Source organism: Amblyraja radiata, chromosome 1 (genome assembly GCF_010909765.2).
Source record: "Amblyraja radiata isolate CabotCenter1 chromosome 1, sAmbRad1.1.pri, whole genome shotgun sequence".
NCBI classification, from domain to species: Eukaryota; Metazoa; Chordata; class Chondrichthyes; order Rajiformes; family Rajidae; genus Amblyraja; species Amblyraja radiata.
Window position 1 is genome coordinate 167,171,077 of NC_045956.1, and position 21,241 is coordinate 167,192,317.

The 21,241-nt window shown below is 44.5% G+C and overlaps 1 protein-coding gene across 4 annotated transcripts in view; it reads right to left on the reverse strand.

Moving 5' to 3' along the window:
• Positions 1-21,241, reverse strand: part of fgfrl1 (fibroblast growth factor receptor like 1) — a 340,863-nt gene that overhangs the window by 24,188 nt on the left and 295,434 nt on the right. For 3 of the 4 annotated variants that reach the window (XM_033034805.1, XM_033034814.1, XM_033034822.1), the window contains exon 5: positions 9,821-10,105. The exons of the other annotated variant lie outside the window; for it this stretch is intronic. In XM_033034805.1, coding sequence (XP_032890696.1) covers positions 9,821-10,105 — 285 coding nt within the window. The remainder of the gene's footprint in view (positions 1-9,820; positions 10,106-21,241) is intronic. 4 annotated transcript variants of the gene reach the window in all.

Consider the following 21,241-nt stretch of genomic DNA (forward strand, 5'->3'; position numbering starts at 1 on the left):
TTAGTGTCCTTCAGCAAAGGAAATTTACTATCCTAACCCAGCCAGTATGTCACTTCTGATGCAAAGTGATGCCTTCCCTCACAGTGAGGAATGTGGAGGAGTCACTGTGGTGGATGTTTATGTTAAAATGTATTTTGTGTGGTCCATTGCTTTTTATTTGTATGACTGACCTGGCAAATGAAATTCCTCGTATGTTGCATAGTATGTTATTATCTAAATGGTGTCAAGTTGGTAAGAGGGGAAGTACAACGGGATCTGGGGGTCCTTGTTCATCAGTCAATTAAAGTAGCGAATGGCATGTTGGGTATAGGAGCAAAGAGGTCCTTTGAGGATGGACATCCTTGCTATTGAGGGAGTACAGCATAGGTTCACAAGGTTAATTCCCGGGATGGTGGGACTGTCATATGCTGAGAGAATAGAGCGGCTGGGCTTGTACACTCTGGAATTTAGAAGGATGAGAGGATATCTTATTGAAACATATATGAGATTATTAAGGGTTTGGACACGCTAGAGGCAGGAAACATGTTCCCGATGTTGGGGGAGTCCAGAACCAGGGGCCACAGTTTAAGAATAAGGAGTAGGCCATTTTGAATGGAGATGAAGAAACACTTTTTCACACAGAGAGTTGTGAGTCTGTGGAATTATCTGCCTCAGAGGGCGGTGGAGGCCGGTTCTCTGGATACTTTCAAGATAGAGCTAGATAGGGCTCTTAAAGATAGCGGAATCAGGGGATATGGGGAGAAGGCAGGAATGGGGTACTGATTGGGGATGATCAGCCATGATCACATTGAATGGTGGTGCTGGCTCAAAGGGCCGAATGGCCTACTCCTGCACCTATTGTCTATTGTAATACTTGGCTAAAAAAGTATTATTGTGATTGTGATTGTAAACACCTTCTGAAATGGGCTGGCAAAGGTCGAGCCAGGTACACAAAGGTCGAGCCAGGTACACGCATAAATAAACTGGAAGAGTCTTGGTTGACTCAGCCACTCAATGCCATTGGAGGGTAAAGGAATCAGTGCAATTAAATCTCTTTTATTTCTTTACCTTATTAATGCCATGATATTTTCCACATTTAATCGATCATTGATTAGCGCATCAATTAGTTGCCTACCGCTCGTATCTGTCCACTGTGGACGGCTCGATTGTAATCATGTATCGTCTTTCCACTGACTGGATAGCACGCAACAAATGCTTTTCACTGTACCTCGGTACACGTGACAATAAACTAACCAAACTAAACTAGCTCAGTGGGTATTATCTCTGTGGCATATCAGATTTGGTAAAAAATATCCCTAATTTTATGGGTTGTTAGCTGCTATCGGATGTATTTAAGTAAAGACTTGTTGAAGGTCAATGGTTTAACATGATTAAAAGTATATTGTTGGCTATTGTTTATGTGGAAGGAAGTGGTCAGGATTAGTGGGATCGGGCCGGGACCACAGTGGGTGAGGGTGGGGGCGGGAGAAGTGGGTTCGTGTTTAATCTCTCTGGTAATATAAAGTATATTTCTTTTGTACTAAGTTTGAATGCACAAAATTGAAGCCATTGGCTACAGTTAGAGAAGCATTCAGAAGACTGCACAGTGTCTCTTGCCCAGAGTAGGGGAATTGAGTACCAGAGGGCATAGGTTTAAGGTGAGGTGGGGCGGGGGGGGGGGGAGATTTAACTTGAGGGGTAATGTTTTCACACAAAGGGTGGTGGGTGTATGTAACGAACTGCCGGAGGAGGGAGTTGAGGCAGGGACTATCCCAAGGTTTAAAAAACAGTTAGCCAGGTACACAAAAATGCTGGAGAAACTCAGCGGGTGCAGCAGCATCTATGGAGCGAAGGAGATAGGCAACGTTTCGGGCCGAAACCCTTCTTCAGAGAGGTACATGGATAGGACAGGTTTAGAGAGATATGGGCCAAACACAGGCAGGTGTGACTAGTGTAGATGGGACATGTAGGCCGGTGTGGGGAAATTGGGCTGAAGGGTCTGTTTCCACACTGTATGACTAGAACATTATGACTCTATGACTGCAGTCATTAACTAATTCAATACTACAGAAAATTAAACCTTCTGAAAGCTTCCTCTAAGGAAAACGGCTTAAGCGTTACTGCTGTTTGTTTTATTAACTAATTTTGTTGGATTGTTGGGCTTTGTGCCAAAGTGTAGCCAAAGGAATGGACACAAGGCAAGAGTCTTACAGCTACTTTATGTAAGGTTCTCTTTGACTTTAGCTGTCTGCACATCATTCTGAGCTTCTGGCAGGAGTCATGCACACAAAATAAATGTCTCCCTGGTGACTAATGGGGCAGAAAAAACCCAACATGGGTCTGCTCTGCTGGATTATCATGAATAAACTATTGTTATTCCCAGCTGCAGTGAGGTAACTGCAGTGTAAAGTTTACATCGGCCTCATCATTAACGCTCTTAATCACTATTGTCTAAAGGATTCTATCAATAACAGACAGTTCTGAGCAGACACAAGACAGTGGCAAGTAGTTCACTAGAGGTATACAGCTCTGCTACTGTGAGCAGCATTTGTGCTGATAATTATTTGACAGCAATAAGTACCAACCATTATGGCTTCATGTACTACCAGGCTAAAGGAACAATTTCCTACATTGGTGAATAATGTCAGCAGCCAATCTAATCTTGGAAAAGATTATGAACAAACCTTGTCTAATGCATGCTCCAGGGCTTAAAGACATCATATGCGTACGTGCGTATGGGCAGGGTATATGCATGCACGCGTGCGCGCACACACACACACACACACAGATCTCTCAATTTCTCCATTCAGAAATTAGCACAAGACTTCTTTATAGGATGTTCCCTATGTTCCTTCTCCGTTGCTGTGTGAAAATGCATAAGCTCCCCATGTAAAGGTACTGTATGTGACTGAAAGGGATACAACCATTAACTCTGTTTCTCTCTGCACAGATGCTGCCTGACCTGCTCAATATTGTCAACATTTTACTTTGCTTACAGTTGGAAAATAAATGCTGGCCATTTGATCAATAATCATATTACAAAAATATACAAGGCAGAAACCGTGACCTGGGGCTCCAGGTATCTTGTTGATACTTGGGGTCCTAGGTAGAGACTTTTGCGTTTCCTCTTTAGCACATTGAATATTAGAAAAATAGAAACATAGAAAATAGGTGCAGGAGTAGGCCATTCGGCCCTTCGAGCCTGCACCGCCATTCAATATGATCATGGCTGATCATCCAACTCAGTATCCCATCCCTGCCTTCTCTCCATACCCCCTGATCCCTTTAGCCACAAGGGCCGCATCTAACTCCCTCTTAAATATAGCCAATGAACTGGCCTCAACTACCTTCTGTGGCAGAGAATTCCAGAGATTCACCACTCTCTGTGTGAAAAATGTTTTTCTCATCTCGGTCCTAAAAGATTTCCCCCTTATCCTTAAACTGTGACCCCTTGTTCTGGACTTCCCCAACATCGGGAACAATCTTCCTGCATCTAGCCTGTCCGACCCCTTAAGAATTTTGAATATAAATATAGAATATTGTGTTCAGTTCAGGGCACCACGTTATAGGAAAGATATCGTCAAGCTTGAAAGGGTTCAGAAAATATTTATGAGGATATTACCAGGACTAGAGGGTGCAAGCTACAGGGAGAGGTTGAGTAGGCTGAGTCTCTATTCCATGGAGCGTAGCAGGATGAGGGGGAATCTTATAGAGGTGTACAAAATCATGGGAGGAATAGATCGGGTAGATGCACAGAGTCTCTAGCCCAGAGCAGGGGAATCGAGGACCAGAGGACATAGGTTCAAGGTGAAGGGGAAAAGATTTAATAGGAATCCGAGGGATAACCTTTTCACACAAAGGGTGGTGGGTGTATGGAACAAGCTTCCAGTGGAGGTAGTTGAGGCTGGGACTATCTCAACGTTTAAGAAACAGTTGGACAGGTACATGGATAGGACAGGTTTGGAGGGATATGGACCAAGCGCAGGCAAGTGGGACTAGGGTAGCTGGGACATTGTTGGCGGTGTGGGCGAGTTGGGCCGGAGGGCCTGTTTCCGCACTGTATCACTCTATGACTCTCTGACTAACCCTTGACACCCGTTTTAATTAACAATTTATCTACCTCTGCCTTAAAGATATGCACCAACTTGGCTTCCACAGCCCTATGTGGCAATGAGTTCCACAGATTAACGACCCTCTGCCTATCCTCTCATCCCCAATGGTCCCTATCTTCTCGGCCTTTCCTTATACATCAGTTCTGTTCAGATCAGTTGAGTTTGGTGTTGTTTATTGTCACGTGTAGCGAGGTACAGTGAAAAGCTTTTGTTGCGTGCTTAAAGAGAACGGGCCAGAGAACGGGTAGCCATGCTGCACGTGGGTTTGATTTGATGGCACCTTTCACCCCAAGGAATGTCACAGAGACTGGGGCAGGTTAAATTGCAGGGAGCACCAAGACTTTTCTCCACATAAAGTAGCCTTTCCAATTTCAGCTGTGACAGAGGAAGGAATTAGAGTGGTAGAGTTGCTGCCTAACTGCGGCAGGGACCCGGGTTCGGTCCTGGCTACGGGTGCTTGTTTGTACGGAGTTTGTACATTCTTCCTTCATGTACATAATGCAACAAAGTGTGGAGTCATGCACTTTAGTAATAGGAATCAAGTTGTAGACTATTTTCTAAATGAGGTCATCAGTCAATGAAAGTAAACATGCAGGTACAGCGGGCAATGAAGAAAGCGAATGGCCTGTTGGCCTTCATAAAACAAGAGGAGTTGAGTATAGGAGCAAAGAGGTCCTTCTGCAGTTGTACAGAGCCCTAGTGAGATCACACCTGGAGTATGGTGTGCAGCTTTGGTCTCCAAATTTGAGGAAGGACATTCTTGCTATTGAGGGAGTGCAGCGTAGGTTCATAAGGTTAATTCCCGGGATGGCGGGATTGTCATATGCTGAGAGAATGGAGCAGCTGGGCTTGTATACTCTGGAATTTAGAAGGATGACAATAGACAATAGACAATAGGTGCAGGAGTAGGCCATTTGGCCCAACAAGCCAGCACCGCCATTCAATGTGATCATGGCTGATCATCCCCAATCAGTGCACCGTTCCTGCCTTCTCCCCATATCCACAGACTCTGCTATCTTTAAAAGCCCTATCTAGCTCTCCCTTGAAAGTATCCAAAGAAACGGCCTCCACCGCACTCCGAGGCAGAGAATTCCACACACTCACAACTCTCTGTGAGAAAAAGTGTTTCCTCGTCTCCATTGTAAATGGCTTACCCCTTATTCTTAAACTGTGGCCCCTGGTTCTGGACTCCCCCAACATCGGGAACATGTTTCCTGCCTCTAGCGTGTCCAAACCCATAACAATCTTATATGTTTCAATACGATCCCCTCTCAGTATAGGTGTCAGAGGTTATGGGGAGAAGGCAGAAGAACGGGGTTAGGAGGGAGAGATAGATCAGCCATGATTGAATGATGGAGTAGACATGATGGGCCGAAAAGCCTAATTCTACTTTTATTCCTTATGACCTTATGAACTTATGACCTTCTCGTGACCAGCGTGGGTTTTCTCCGGATGCTCCGGCTTCCTCCCACCCGCAAAGTCGTATAGGTTTGTAAGTTAATTGGTTTGGTATCATTGTAAATTGTCCCTCGTGTGTTAAGGGTAGTGTTAGTGTACGGGGACCACTGGTTGGCATGGACTCAGCGGGCTGAAGGGCCTGTTTCCATGCTGTATCTCTGAATTAAACTAAACTAACCAGCCGGCAGAAAGACAATACATGAGTACAATCGAGCCATTTGCAGTGTACAGATACATGATAAGGGAATAACGTAAGAAATGTTGCTGTAGGAGTAGAGATTTAAAAGTGTGGAGCGATTGTAATATGTGATTGTAGATCTGCTTCAGTGACTAGCACGCTAATAGTCGCTTGGGTTGGGCTCCATCTTGGATAGACATCCAACCCTTTCATAGACACAAAATTCTGGAGTAACTCAGCGAAACAGGCAACATTACTGGATAGAAGGAATGTGTTATGTTTTCGGTCAAGACCTTTCTTCAGGCCCATCTCCGACATCTCCCTACTGTTTCTTGATCTCACCGTCTCCATCCATCCTACTCCAACCCCTTTATCCCAGGAATCAACCAAGTGAACATTCTCTGTGTCGGTGCCAATACAGGCACATCTTTGCTTAAATAGGCAGAGCAAAACTGTGTACATTAGGCCCACTCCTGCCTTCCAAAACTGCAACCAAAAACTTCCTTCACTCACATATTGCCGTAAAGGCAAAAATTCCATTTGTCTTCCTTATTCATTGCTGCACCTGTAAATGATGTGATGCAAAGGGTTCAGATCCATCTGTACCATTCGATTTTGTCGGCTTGCACTCTTTGAACAATAATTTGTTTTTTATTATTCCTTCCAAAATGGGCATCCTCACATTTTCCCACATTATACTCCACATGCCAACTTCTGAACCCCTCAGGCAGCCTTTGTCTATATTGCCTTTGGAGGTTTTTGGTGTCCGCACAAACTACCAACACATTCGTCTTTGCCTCAGCAAGGCCACCAAGATAATTAAGGACAAGTCTCACCCCGGACACTCCCTCTTCTCCCCTCTCCCATCAGGCAAGAGGTACAGAAGGATAATCATATAATAACTCATATAACAATTACAGCACGGAAACAGGCCATCTCGACCCCTCTAGTCCGTGCCGAACACATAATCTCCCCTAGTCCCATATACCTGCGCTCAGACCATAACCCTCCATTCCTTTCCCATCCATATAACTATCCAATTTATTTTTAAATGATAAAAACGAACCTGCCTCCACCACCTTCACTGGAAGCTCATTCCACACAGCTACCACTCTCTGAGTAAAGAAGTTCCCCCTCATGTTACCCCTAAACTTCAGTCCCTTAATTCTCAAGTCATGTCCCCTTGTTTGAATCTTCCCTACTCTCAGTGGGAAAAGCTTTTCCACGTCAACTCTGTCTATCCCTCTCATCATTTAAAAAACCTCTATCAAGTCCCCCCTTAACCTTCTGCGCTCCAAAGAATAAAGCCCTAACTTGTTCAACCTTTCTCTGTAACTTAGTTGCTGAAACCCAGGCAACATTCTAGTAAATCTCCTCTGTACTCTCTCTATTTTGTTGACCGTTGATGAAACATGTTGATGAAAGAGCACACATCCCAATTCAGGGACAGTTTCTTCCCAGCTGTTTTCAGGCAACTGAACCATCCTACCAACAAGTAGTGAGCTGTCCTGAACTACTATCTACCTTTGATAGGACTTTACTGGACTTTATCTCTCACCAAATGTTATTCAGGTTATTCCCTTTATCATGTGTTTGTACACTGTGGATTGTAATCAGATATTGTCTTTCCATTGACTGGTTAGCACACACCAAAGGCTTTTCACTGTACATCTGCACACGTGACAATACACTTAACTCAAACTGCTTATTGCAGAAGAACTGGCCAAATTGTCAAAACTCTCAGATTCTCTTTCATAACACCATGTTGACTCTGCCTGAACCCTTTGTGATTTTCTAAATATCCTGCTATTAACCTTCCTGATACCACTTTCCCAACAACATGTACAGTAGGCTAACTGGCTTACAGTGTCCTGCTTTCCATGATCACAGCACTGTTTGACGGAGCTGACCGCACACAAACTGCCTGGTCTCCTGTGTTGTTCCAGTGAGGAATCCTAGCACGGACTCGATGGGCTGAAGGACCTGCTTCCATGCTGTATCTCTCAACTTAAACTAAATTAATCCCACCATGCCGATATGCAGGGAGTTCCAGGAATTAGACCCAGCAATAATGAAAGCATAGTGAAAGGTTTCTAAGTTAACCGAATGCATGACGTCCCATGTGGACTACTGACTCGGTGCTGGAGTAGTAAAACGGTTCTGGCGCTGGATAAGTAGGCAAAGCCTACTCAGGGATGTGAATTTAAATTCCACCATGGTTGCTGGCAAAACCAAATTCAAAATTAAATCCAAACTAAAACAGATTTGGTTCATGCTTTTGAAAAGACACCATTACCCTTTGTCCTGCCTCTCCTCTCTTTGAGCATCCTCCTACCCCCCCCCCCCCTCCCGCCGCATGTAATCTGAAGAAGGGTCCCAACCTGAAACCACATTCTAAAGAGATCCTGCCTGACCCGCTGAGTTACTCCAGCACTTTGTGTCTTTTTGTTGTTGCAAACCAGTATCTGCAGTTCCTTGAGTCTTTGAATCTTTTGAAAAGGTGTTTTGTTTGTGAAAGCTATTTGGTTCAATGATTCAATGGTATTTTTTTTTGTCCCATGTGTAAATTCACAATTAAATTCCTTTCTTACATACAGTCCAGTACAGTTTTCCCATACCTAAGCACATTCCCCATTAGCAAGTGCACAGAAATAGTCTACTGAGCCCGCATGCAAATGGCGCCATGTTTTGGGGTCATTTTTGAAAGACCGGTTCGCGCTCTAATCCTGGCGAGGCCCCGGCTGCTGTAGGGCCTCTAGCCATCGCCTTCACTAATGCCCTGCTGTGGAGGGAACCTGCATCCTTGCTCAGAACGGCCTGTCTGAGACTACAGACCCAGAGCAAAGTGATCGACAAAGTGAAATTACTTCATATGACTGAGGAAAGACATCCTTGCCATAGAGGGAGTACAGAGAAGGTTCACCAGACTGATTCCTGGGATGTCAGGACTTTCATATGAAGAAAGACTGGATAGACTCGGCTTGTACTCGCTAGAATTTAGAAGATTGAGGGGGGATCTTATAGAAACTTACAAAATTCTTAAGGGATTGGACATGCTAGATGCAGGAAGATTGTTCCCGATGTTGGGGAAGTCCAGGACAAGGGGTCACAGTTTAAGGATAAGGGGGAAATCTTTTAGGACCGAGGTGAGGAAAACATTTTTCACACAGAGAGTGGTGAATCTGTGGAATTCTCTGCCACAGAAGGTAGTTGAGGCCAGTTCATTGGCTATATTTAAGAGGGAGTTAGATGTGGCCCTTGTGGCTAAAGGGATCAGGGGGTATGGAGAGAAGGCAGGTAGAGTTGGATGATCATCCATGATCATATTGAATGGCGGTGCAGGCTCGAAGGGACGAATGGCCTACTTCTGCACCTATTTTCTATGTATCTATGTTTCTATATTACACTAAGGTCAGGAGGCAATTAGGGATGAACATGAAATGTTGACTTAAGCCAGGGACATCCGTATTCTGTAAAGAAATATAGTCAGCGGAACAAAATTCTAAAGCATTACTTTACAAGGGCAAAACGTCTCTCTGTACAATCTGCCTGAATCTGGTGTTCACCTGGGTGGAACTGTCTGGCCTCAAGGCAGGGAAAAACAAATTGAATCGACCTTTAATCAGACTGAAAATCAGCTGTTTTGTAGTGAAACACTGCAGGAAAATGACGGGGTATTTTTTTTTAGAAAAAGCAAAAGAATGCGAGTAATGTGGGCGGCGTGACATTGAAACATAAAAGAATAAATATCCATTTTTGATACTGAAGGGCATCAGAAATAAATTGGAATTTCCTTGCTTTCGCCTGATCCAGATTTTAGAATGAAAGCCACCACATGTGACAAGAGGGATGAGGCCTGATTCAAGTTTTGCATCTCTGCTCCTGTGTTTCGAATGAAAACACATTTAGCAACTGCACACAGCTGCCTGGCCTTATCGCTGCCAGATGTGAAGTGGGCTGCAGGTTTGACTCTTGCATAGCGCGGAGTACACATTTGGCCATGTGTTTCTCATTGTAAACATAAGACCCGCTTGCAACTGTCTTCAAATAGACCATTATTTTAATCCCTTCTTAAAGGCAGTGCGGTACTTACGGATTACTTCAACCTTGTATGTCGCGTTTATCTCGCCTGCTTTGCTATAGACACGGCACGTGTACTTCCCACTGTCTCCCGGCCTTAGGCTTTTCAGGGTTAAAGTCCACTTCTTTTTCTTGGTGTCTCCCAGGTCCTGAGGCGTGAGAGGCCTGTTGTCCTTCAGCCAGGTGATATCGGGCTGGGGATAGCCACTGGCGGCACACTTGAGTCGTATTGAGCTGCCCACGGGACGGGCTATCACCCTGCGACGCATTTTGGTGGGCTGCGTAAACCGGGGCCTGACTACAAATTACCAAAGAAAAGCTGTTACAACCCTGTGGAGTAAACATACGCTCGCCTAATGAACAACACGCGCTGCGCACTGCCAACATGGAATGGGACGGTGTGTCAGTAGATTTTGACCCCCATCTGAAGGGAAAGATTCTTCAGAGGTTCTTGGCCTCTCTTAGTTTAGTTTAGTTTAGAGATACAATGCAGAAACAGGCCCTTCGGCCCACTGAGTCCGCACCGACCAGCAATCCCCACATGTTAACACTATCCTCCTCACACTACGGACAATTTACACATATACCAAGCCAATTAACCTACATACCTGTACGTCTTTGGAGTGTGGGAGGAAACCAAAGATCAAAGGTACAGGATACTGAGTTGACTGAGTTGGATGATCAGCCATGATCATATTGAATGGTGGTGCAGGCTCGAAGGGCCGAATGGCCTACTCCTGCACCTAATTTCTATGTTTCTATGTTTCTATCTCGGAGAAAACCCACGGGGAGAACGTACAAACTCCGTACAGACTGCACCCGTAGTTGGGATCGAGCCCGGGTCTCCGCGCTATTAGGCAGTAACTCGACCGTTGTGCCACCGTGGCCAGCTCTCCTTCGGTTTGGAAAGCCATCCCATTAGGTTGTTTATATATCCAGATTTTTTAAAAAACTTTAAAATTATATTAAATATTACAACAAAGAAATGAATAATTTGGTCCAAAAGAAGACACAAAGTGTCGGAGATACTCAGCGGATCAGGTAGCATTTCTGGAGAACATGGATAGGTGACATTTGTGAGATGCATTCTGACCCAACGAGTTGCTTCTGCACTTTGTGTCTTTTTCTTTTGTAAACCAGCTCTGCAGTTCCTTGTTTCTATAAACTATTTGGCCTGATGGGTTTACTTTGATATTTATCCTCTACACAGTTTTGTTTCAACCTACCAACAGATTCTCCTATTCCTTTTGCCTGCATGAAATTACTGGGCTACTCTTTGTCTTTGCTTTAGCTGTAACCAACCTACACTCTTTGAATGAATTAGATTAGACACATAAAGCTGGAGTAACTCAGTGCATCAGGCAGCATCTCTGGAGAAAAGGAATAGGTGACATTTCAGGTCAAGACCCTTCTTCAGACTGAAGAAGGGTCTTAACCTGAAACGTCACCTATTCCTTTTCTCCAGAGATGCTGCCTGGCCCGCTGAGTTACTTCAGCTTTTTGTGTCTACCTTTGGTTTAAACCAGCATTTGCAGTTCCTTCCCACACACACACACTTTAAATGAATTTGACTCAAATGTTTTAACTAACAGTCTGCTAAAAGAAATTTGTGAGTGAATGTTTTGTAACAGCAAAGGCAACCGATCCCTTATTTCTGCATTTCTTACTATGCTTCATTTTGCAAAAAAAAATAGTTATTTCAACAATTCTTGTTCTCATCTCTTCATTGTACCTCATCTGAAGTATTCCAAGCGTGGAGTCACCAAGCGTGGATGCACAACTAAAGCACGATGTCTCAACTTTTATACTCAATATTCTTCCCAATGAAAGCAAGCATGCGAAAGACCTTTTTCACCCACACTGTCCACCTGACATCAATGTCAGTGATTAATGCACTTGTACCCTCAGATATTTCTGTTCTCGAGGTTGCTACCCATTTACTGTGTAAGTCCTGCCCTGGTTTAATGTATGCCAAGTACAACGCTTCACACTTGTTCAATTCTGCTTGCCATTCCTTGGCCTGCCGACCGACCTTTCCACTGACCGAGATCCTGTGGTAAACTTAGACATCCTTCCTCACTGTCCATGATGCAACCATTTTAGTTTCATCTGCAAATTTACTAATAATGTTAACTCCAAATTGTTAATGTAGAGCACAGTCAACAGTGGACCCAGCACCGACCCCTGCGGAACTCCACTTGTCACAGGCTTCCGATCAGAAAAACAACCCTCCATAACTATCTTTTGACAACTTCCTCCAAGCTAATTTTGAAATTCATGAGTTATTTTTGTTAAACCGGCAAGTGCAGTTCTTTGTGTCCACGTGGCTGGTTTCCATGGTGATCTCTTCACAAAACTCTATCAGATTTTGGGGCGGCACGGTGGCGCAGCGGTAGAGTTGCTGTCGAACAGCAACAGAGGCCCGGGTTCGAACCTGACCACGGGGACTGTCTGTACAGAGTTTGCACGTTCTCCCCGTGACCTGTGTGGGTTTTCTCCGGGTGCTCCGGTTTCCTCCCACATTCCAAAGATGTACAGGTTTGTAGGTTTTTAAGAAGGAACGGCAGACGCTGGAAAATCGAAGGTACACAAAAATGCTGGAGAAACTCAGCGGGTGCAGCAGTATCTATGGAGCGAAGGAAATAGGCAACGTTTCGGGCCGAAACCCTAGAAGGGTTTCGGCTCGAAACATTGCCTATTTCCTTCGCTCCATAGATGCTGCTGCACCCGCTGAGTTTCTCCAGCATTTTTGTGTACCTTCAGGTTTGTAGGCTAGTTGGCTGCTGTAAATTGTAAATTGTCCCTAGTGTTCAGGATAGTGCTAGTGTACGGGGTGATTGCTAGTCAGCGCAGACTCAGTGTGTCAAAGAGCCTGTTTCTGTACTGCATTTCTAAAGTCTAAAGACTACCAAAAGACTTAATCATCTGATGAAGCCATCTCTCTGCAGTTTGCAACCTCTTGACTGCTACTGCCTATATTCTTCCACTGTGAGTCTTTAGTGCTTTTTCTGCATCTTCTTGACTCAGGTAGACATGTCCTTTTGTCGTGGTCCAATCCCAAAATTCTTTATCCCTCTAGTTATCCCTCTTGTTTTCACACCTTCCCCAGCCAACAATGGGCCATCGTGGGCTCCACCCTTCCTGAAGTTATCTGTTGCAGGCCCTTTTCTCGCTTCCAGTTTATTTACCCCCCACCACCTCTACTTTCCATCTGAAAAGGGGTTTCCGAACTGAAATGTCACCTAATCTTTTCCCCCACAGATGCTGGCTGACCCGCTGAGTTACTCCAGCATTCTGTGTCCGTTGCGGGTATAAACCAGCATCTGCAGTTTCTTCCTACACAAAGAAAAGAATAACAGGAAAGCCCCCGTACTAATGCGGAGTGAAACTAAACTAAACAAAACTTGTGGCTCCAAAGAGGAAGGCGATTTAGCTTAGAAGAGGCGGGCAAAGATAATATATTGAGAAATGTGTTGTGCACAAATATGTTTGACTAAGTGAATATCAGGAAAGTTTAATGACCAAAAAAATGTTGCAATGCGTGGGTTAATCCCCCAGTCTAGGTCATCCAGAGGAGAACCATGCTTGTGGGAGCAGCGATCAGATGTAGATACAACATTATAGTCACTGTTCTCTTGCTCACAGACCCTCTGAGGGTTTGCAAGAGAGAATTTTTTTTAAAGTCAGCTAAACATCAAGTAAAAACATTGTTGAAGACCAGTTATGTTCTTTGCAGTTCAACTTGGACTGAAATATTGCAGAAGATCAGGAAATGGCAGACGTTTCAATAAATTCTTCCCAAACAAAGACTGAACTAATTCCCGATCCAGACATTTTTTTACTCAAGGATCTATACCATATGCAGAGGTCAATAAAATATGTGTCATGCAGAAAGCCCAAGGGACAGGTCACGCTGGCCAAGCAAAATAAACCCTGAGAATCTGCACGGAAATAAAAGAGGAAACGGGGAATACTTCTGGTTAACGTGCTAAGGAGCGAAAGAAATCCAGGAGCACCAGCCGACAACAGGACAGCAGAATGATCCTGGTGTTTAAAAATAGAGTGTGACATGATCCGTGAATTAAACCGTTACTCCAAGGTTCACATCTCACTCAGTTAGTCGAGTAATACTTCATTTGTAAAATGCTCCCCAGCAACTTTTCCATTACAAAACCACGCTCCATTGCAATGAGAGGCACGGGGCAGGCCAGAGTGCAGCGTTTCAGAGGAGAAAAATCCTCACAGGATTATGCCAGTTTAGTTTAGTTTAGTTTAGTTTACTTTAGTTTCGAGATACAGCGCGGAAACAGGCCCTTCGCTCCACCGTGTCCGCACCGACCAGCGATCACCCCGTACACTAGCGCTATCCTACACACTAGGGACAATTTACAATTTTTACTGAAGCCAATAAACCTACAAACCTATACGTCTTTGGAGTGTGGGAGGAAACCGGAGCGCCCGGGGAAACCCCACGCGGTCACGGAGAGAATGTATAAACTCCATACGGACAGCACCCGTAGACAGGATTGGACCCAGGTCACAGGCGTTGTAAGGCAGCAACTCAACTGCTGCAACACTGTGCTGCCCTGTCAATAGTATACACTGAATGAAAGGAGAAATAAATGAACTCAAGAGAACATAAATCACCAACAATGAACGTTCCACAGATCTTTGAAGGGGATATTAAACTACTGGATGAAATTCACTTGGCAGAGAAAATATTTAGATATTTAATAGTAAATGGCATTTTTAAGAGATGTTAAAGATGATGGTGAAATATCTGGATTTCATTGGCAGTGAGAAAGTTTAGAATGATGCTGGTGAACAGAGGATGTTCTGGCCTGGTATCCAATTCTACAGAGCTGGTGTATGTTCCCTGCTTCACACACTCCTTTTAAATTATACCTTGGCCCTATTTTGGGAAATCAAGAAAGTGGGAGGAAGAAGCACAAATCAGGTTTTATAACATTGAAAGATATGAGCTAAGCATCAAAGAGAGAAACATAGTCGCATAGAAAATAGGAGCAGGAGTAGGCCATTCGGTCCTTCGAGCCGGTACCACCATTCAATATGATCATGGCTGGTCATCCAAAATCAGTACCCCGTTCCTGCTTTCTCCCCATATCCCTTGATTCCATTAGCCCTAAGAGCTAAATCTAACTCTCTCTTGAATACCATATAACCATATAATAATTACAGCACGGAAACAGGCCATCTCGGCCCTTCAGGTCCGTGCCGAACACTTATTTTCCCCTAGTCCCATCTACCTGCACTCAGACCATAACCTTCCATTCCTTTCCCATCCATATACCTATCCAATTTATTTTTAAATGATAAAATTGAATACATCAAGAACTTTTCTTCTTACTCAGTCCCATTGCATCAAGCACAATTTGTTTAGGGTTAGTTGAGAGGTACAGCATGGAAACAGGCCCTTCGGCCCACCGAGTCCACGCCGACCAGTGATCGCTGCATACTAGCACTATCCTCCACACACTGGGGGACAATTTACAATTAAACCAAGCCAATTACCCCATAAACCCGCACGCCTTTGGAGTGTGGGACTGCCCAGAGCACCTGGAGAAAACCCATGCGGTTACAGGAAAAACGTACAAGTTCCGTACAGACAAGCACCCGTCGTCAGGATCGAACCCGGCTCTCTGGCGCTGTAAAGCAGCAACTCTACTGCTGCGCCACCATGCTGCCCAGTTGATTCCACAGCAAAGAACATAGAATGTTGAACAGGTACAGGACCCTCAGCTCCACATTGTCTATGCCGCACATATTGCTAAATTAAACTAATCTCTGTCTGCATACGATCCATATTCCTCCATTCCCTGCCTACTCATGTGCCTATCTAAAAGCCTTGTAAACACCACTATTGCATCAGCTACCACCACCACCACTCCTGGCAGCACCTTCCAGGCATCCACCACCCTCTGTGTTAAAAACCTTGCTCCACATGTCTCCTTTCGTCTTTCATCTCAAAGCTTTCGTCTTAAAGCTATGCCCTCGAATGGCCTCTAATCATTAACATTCCCACCCTAGGTAATAGGTTCTGAATAGGTTCTGACTGTTTGTGGGTTGTGAGGTGGATGATGAAGCCATTGAGGAAAAGAGAAAACTAGGGTGTAGAAGCATAGACTGGTTAGGACCAGCACAAATGGTGCGGCTAGCACAGCCACTGTCTCACAGTAAGTGAGACCTGGGTTCAACCCTGACCTTGGGTGCTGTCTATGTGGAGTTTACTCGTTCTCAACATGTCCATACGGCTTTCCTCAGGTTGCTGCAGTTTCCCCCCACATTCCAAGGACATGTGGTTGGTAGATTAATATAAATTAACTGTAAATTGCTCCTCATATGTAGGTGAGTGAGGGGAGTTGATGAAATTATGGAGATAATACAAAAATAATTAAGATAGTATTAGTATTAGTATTAATGGACAGTTGATGCTTGACATGGCCTTGATTTGCCAAAAAGCTAGTTTCTCTAACTCTTTGAAAGCAGAAAGTTATGTTAAAATTTGATTTGTTGCTCTTCATTAATTATGCTTTTATTCCAGAAGTACCCCCCATTTTATTGTTTATGAGGGTGTGTTATGGAGCCACACTGATTTTCGGAAGTCCTTGGCTCTGTATTTGGTAGTGATCAGTACAAATCAGATCAGGTCCTTCTACAGTTGTACAGGGCCCTAGTAAGACCACACCTGGAGTATTGTGTGCAGTTTTGGTCCCCTAATTTGAGGAAGGACATTCTTGCTATTGAGGTAGTGCCACGTAGGTTTACAAGGTTAATTCCTGGGATGGCGGGACTGTCATACGCTGAGAGAATGGAGCGGCTGAGCTTGTATACTCTGGGGTTTAGAAGGATGAGGGGGATCTTATTGAAACATATAAGATTATTAAGGGTTCGAACAGGCTAGAGGCAGGAAACATGCTCCCGATGTTGGGGGAGTCCAGAAACAGGGGCCATCGTTTAAAAATAAGGGGTCAGCCCTTTAGAACGGAGACGAGGAAACACTTCTTCACTCAGAGAGTTGTGGAATTCTCTGCCTCAGAGGGCGGTGGAGGCCGGTTCTCTGGATACTTTCAAGAGAGAGCTAGATAGAGCTCTTAAAGATAGTGGAGTCAGGGGATATGGGGAGAAGGCAGGAACGGGGTACTGATTGGGGATGATCAGCCATGATCACATTGAATGGCGGTGCTGGCTCGAAGGGCCGAATGGCCTACTCCTGCACCTATTGTCTATTGTCTATTGTCAAATGAAGGCCAAACAGATCTCCAAATCAGATAGCAGATCTCTATCTCAAATCCGTTTACTTGTCTTTCTTCCACAACATTTACGAGGATATTACCAGGACTAGAGGGCCTGAGTCATAAGAAAAGACTGGGCAAGCTTAGTCTCTATTCCTTGGAGTGAAGGAGGCTGTGGGGTGATCTTATAGAGGTGTGTGAAAGCATGAGGGGAAGGGATATAGAGAATGCACGGAATGTTTTACCCAGCATAGGGGAGTCCAGAGCTATTGTAGAGGACATAGATATAAGGAGAGAGGGACAAGACTTAATAGAAACCTGAAGGGCAACCTTTTCACTCAGAGGGTGGTGGGTGTATGGAATGAGCTGCCAGAGTAGGCAGTTACTCTATCAACATTTAAATGACACTTAGACAGGTACATGGGTGGGAAAGGTTTAGAGGAATATGGGTCAAATGATGGGCAAATGGGACCAGCATAGATTGGGAATCTTGGTTGGCATCGAGGACTTAGGTGGAAACTGCTCTATGACTGTATAAGTTTGGTTTAGTATAGAGAATATGGAAACAGGCCATTTGGCCCACCGAGTCTACCACCCGTGCATTCGTTCTATCCTACACACTGGAGATGACTTACAGAAGCAAATTAAACTACGAACTTGTACATCTTTGGAATGTGGGAGGAAACTGGAGAAAACCTGGAGAAAACCCACGCGGTCACAGGTTGAACGCACCAACTCCGCACAGCACCCGTGGTCAGGGTCGATCCCGGATCTCTGGCGCTATAAGGCAGCAACTCTACCGCTGCACCATTAACAAAGGTCTACTGATCCAACATTTTCAGATGTCCCAAAATACCTCCGAGGGGAGAAAGTTCGCAGGTTTCCACTCCCCACCTAAATTTCTCCATTAAACGTCAAGAGGATTTTCAAGATTCTCCTCACTTGCTCACCATTCCTCTGGCAGTAACTCCAAGTCCACCAAAACGCAGCCATCAACTCCAAGAGAATGTAAGTAACTTTATCAATCTGCCCTTGATATTGAAGCACAGTCATTCCCATAGAGAGTGTTTAGCCTGAAATGTTAACTCTTTTTCACTTTCCACAGACATGATGAATATTGCCAGCCTAATCTATATTTATTTCAGGTCTCCAGCAGCTATAGTTTAAAAGAATTCTGATAGGACCAGTATTAACTATCCTGATATTCATTTTCCAAAATGAAATACGATATTCCAAATAGATTCTGATGAAGCCATTTGTCCAACTGAACCATTAGTAATGCAAACCTCAAGATAAAGATGAACATCCATGGACACAAGGAACTGCAGATGCTGGTTTATTTAAAAAAAAAGATACAATGTGCTGGAGTACAATAACTCCGTGGACAGGCAGCATCTCTGGAGGATAGACACAAAATGCTGGAGTAACTCAGCGGGACAGGCAGCATCTCTGGAGAGAAGGAATGAGTGACGTTTTGGGTCGAGACCCTTCTGAAGACAGCATTCTTTGGAGGAGACAGATATGTGATGTTTTAGGTTGGGACCCTTCTTCAGACGGATTGTATTAAAGAGGGAGAAAGCTGGTAGAGTGATGGGGCGTGACAAAGCCAGGCCACCTATCACTTGCTGAGTTACTCCAGCACTTTGTGTCTGTTATTAACATTCCAATAGCACTTCAATTACTTCTTGTCATTGTTCACTAACTTTATGTCACCTTTGTAATAAATGGGCTCTATGATCCCTTTGTTTTTCACTGTGGTAAAAGGAGCACAGTGATCTTTCAGCTGAAATAGTACATAAGGACCAGTCCTGGCCAATGTCCATAGAATACAAACACAATCACACACATGCAGACACACACATACGCGCACACACACACACACACACACTCACACACATGCAGACACACACACACTCACACACACACACACACACACATACGCGCATACACACACACTCACACACATGAAGACACACACATACGCACACACACACACATACGCACACACACGCACACACACACACATGCAGACACACATACGCACGCACACACACACACACACACGCGCATACACACTCACACACATGCAGACACACACATACGCACACACACGCACACACACATGCAGACACACACATACGCACACACACACACACACACTCACACACATGCAGACACACACATACGCACACACACGCACACACACACATGCAGACACACACATACGCACACACACGCACACACACACTCACACACATGCAGACACACACATACGCACACACACGCACACACACACATACGCGCAAACACACACACACACTCACACACATGCAGACACACACACACACACATACGCACGCACACGCACAAACACGCACACAGTCTCTCTCTGTCTCTGCCTATCAGTTTCTGCCTCTATGTCTCTGTCTGTCAGTGTCTGTCTCTCTCTCTCTCTCTCTCTCTCTCTCTCTCTCTCTTTCTCTGTTTGTCTCCCTGTCCCCGTCCCTCTCTCTCTTTCTCTCTCCATTTGTCTTTGTCTGTCTGTCTTCTCTCCCTCCCTCTCTGTCATCTGCCTCTGTCTGTCTGTCTGTCTGTCTCTCAGTTTGTCTGCCTCTGTCTCTCTATCTCTCTCTGTCTCTATCTGTCTCTCTGTCTCTATCTGTCTGTGTGCCTGTCTCTCTCTCTCTCTCTCTCTCTCGCTCTCTCTCTCTCTCTCTCTCTCTCTCTCTTGCTCTTCCTCTCCCTCTCTCTGTCCCCGTCTTTCTGTCTCTCTCTCTCTCCACTCTCTGTTGCAAGAAAACAATTTAATGGGGTAATATTAAATTGAATGTGATAAAGCTACTAATTTGGGGCTTGCTTGAGAAAATGAAAATAGTGGATTATTGAAAAAACCACAGGTCATTTCCTGGGCAAGGAAGCCTGCCAACCTTACCTGGCCTAATCCACCTTTGGTTCCTGCCCCATGGTATGTGTTTGACTCTAAATTGTTTCTGGACATCTGAGGCCTGGCATTAAACACTAGCATGGCAATTATTCATATCTTGGAAATGAATTAATGGACAGAAAATTGATTTGATTGAACAGACCTGTTCATGTGACCTGCCAACATATTTCAACATATATGTAGCCATGCATACAAAGACATTAGAAAATGTCTTCTTGTTGGTTAAAGTTAAAGTTAAATTGGAGGAACAGCATCTCATACTTCGCTTGAGCAGCTTAAAGCCCAGTGGAATGAATATTGATTTCTCTAACTTCAAGTAACCCCGGCATTCCCTCTCTCTCTCTATCCCTCATCTACCCAAGTCACACTAGCTTCTCGTTTTGACCCAAAAAACAGCTACCAATGGCCTGATTCCTTTATCATCGTTACTTTTTTTGCATATCTTTCATTCATTGTTCTTTATTTCTCCACATCATTGTCTATGTCCCTCGTTTCCCTTATCCCTAACCAGTCTGAAGAAGAGTCTCGACCCAAAACGTCACCCATTCCTTCTCTCCTGGGATGCTGCCTGTCCCACTGAGTTACTCCAGCTTTTTGTGTCTATCTAAAGTTAATGGAGAGTTAATCAGGGACCAAGGCAGTATATACTAAGTCGTTCTGAACAAAGTTCAGACGGATCTAGGTGTTCCAGTCTGTGAAGAACAACATTTTCAACAAGCAGGTCCAACATGTTTACTGGGATCGCTGGCCGGCGTGGACTCAGTGGGCCGAAGGGCCTGTTTTCGTGCTGTATCTCTAAATTAAACATAGATAAGAAGGCGCTCAGCTTGTTAGTCTTTATTGCAAAGGGGTTGGAGGTTTTGGAATAGTTTAGGTTGCCGGTGAGGCCACACATGGAACACTGTGCACAGTATCCATCCACTAACCCTGTACAGTAACTTTGGAGCTAGTCCAAAGGAGATTCACCAGGCTAAATCCCAGGCTGAGAGGGATGTCCGATCAAGAGAAGCTGGACAGTTTGGACCTCTATTCCATGGAGATTAGAAGAATGAGGTGTGGCCTTATTCAAATGTATAAGATCCTAAGAGGGTTTCACAGGATAAATGTTGAGCCACAAGGAACTGCAGATAGTGGAATCTTGAGCAAAACACAAAGTGCTGGAGGATTGGGCCGGGAAACATCTGTGGAGAGAATATGTAGGTGATGTTTCAGGTAGGGACACTTTTTCAGACCCTTG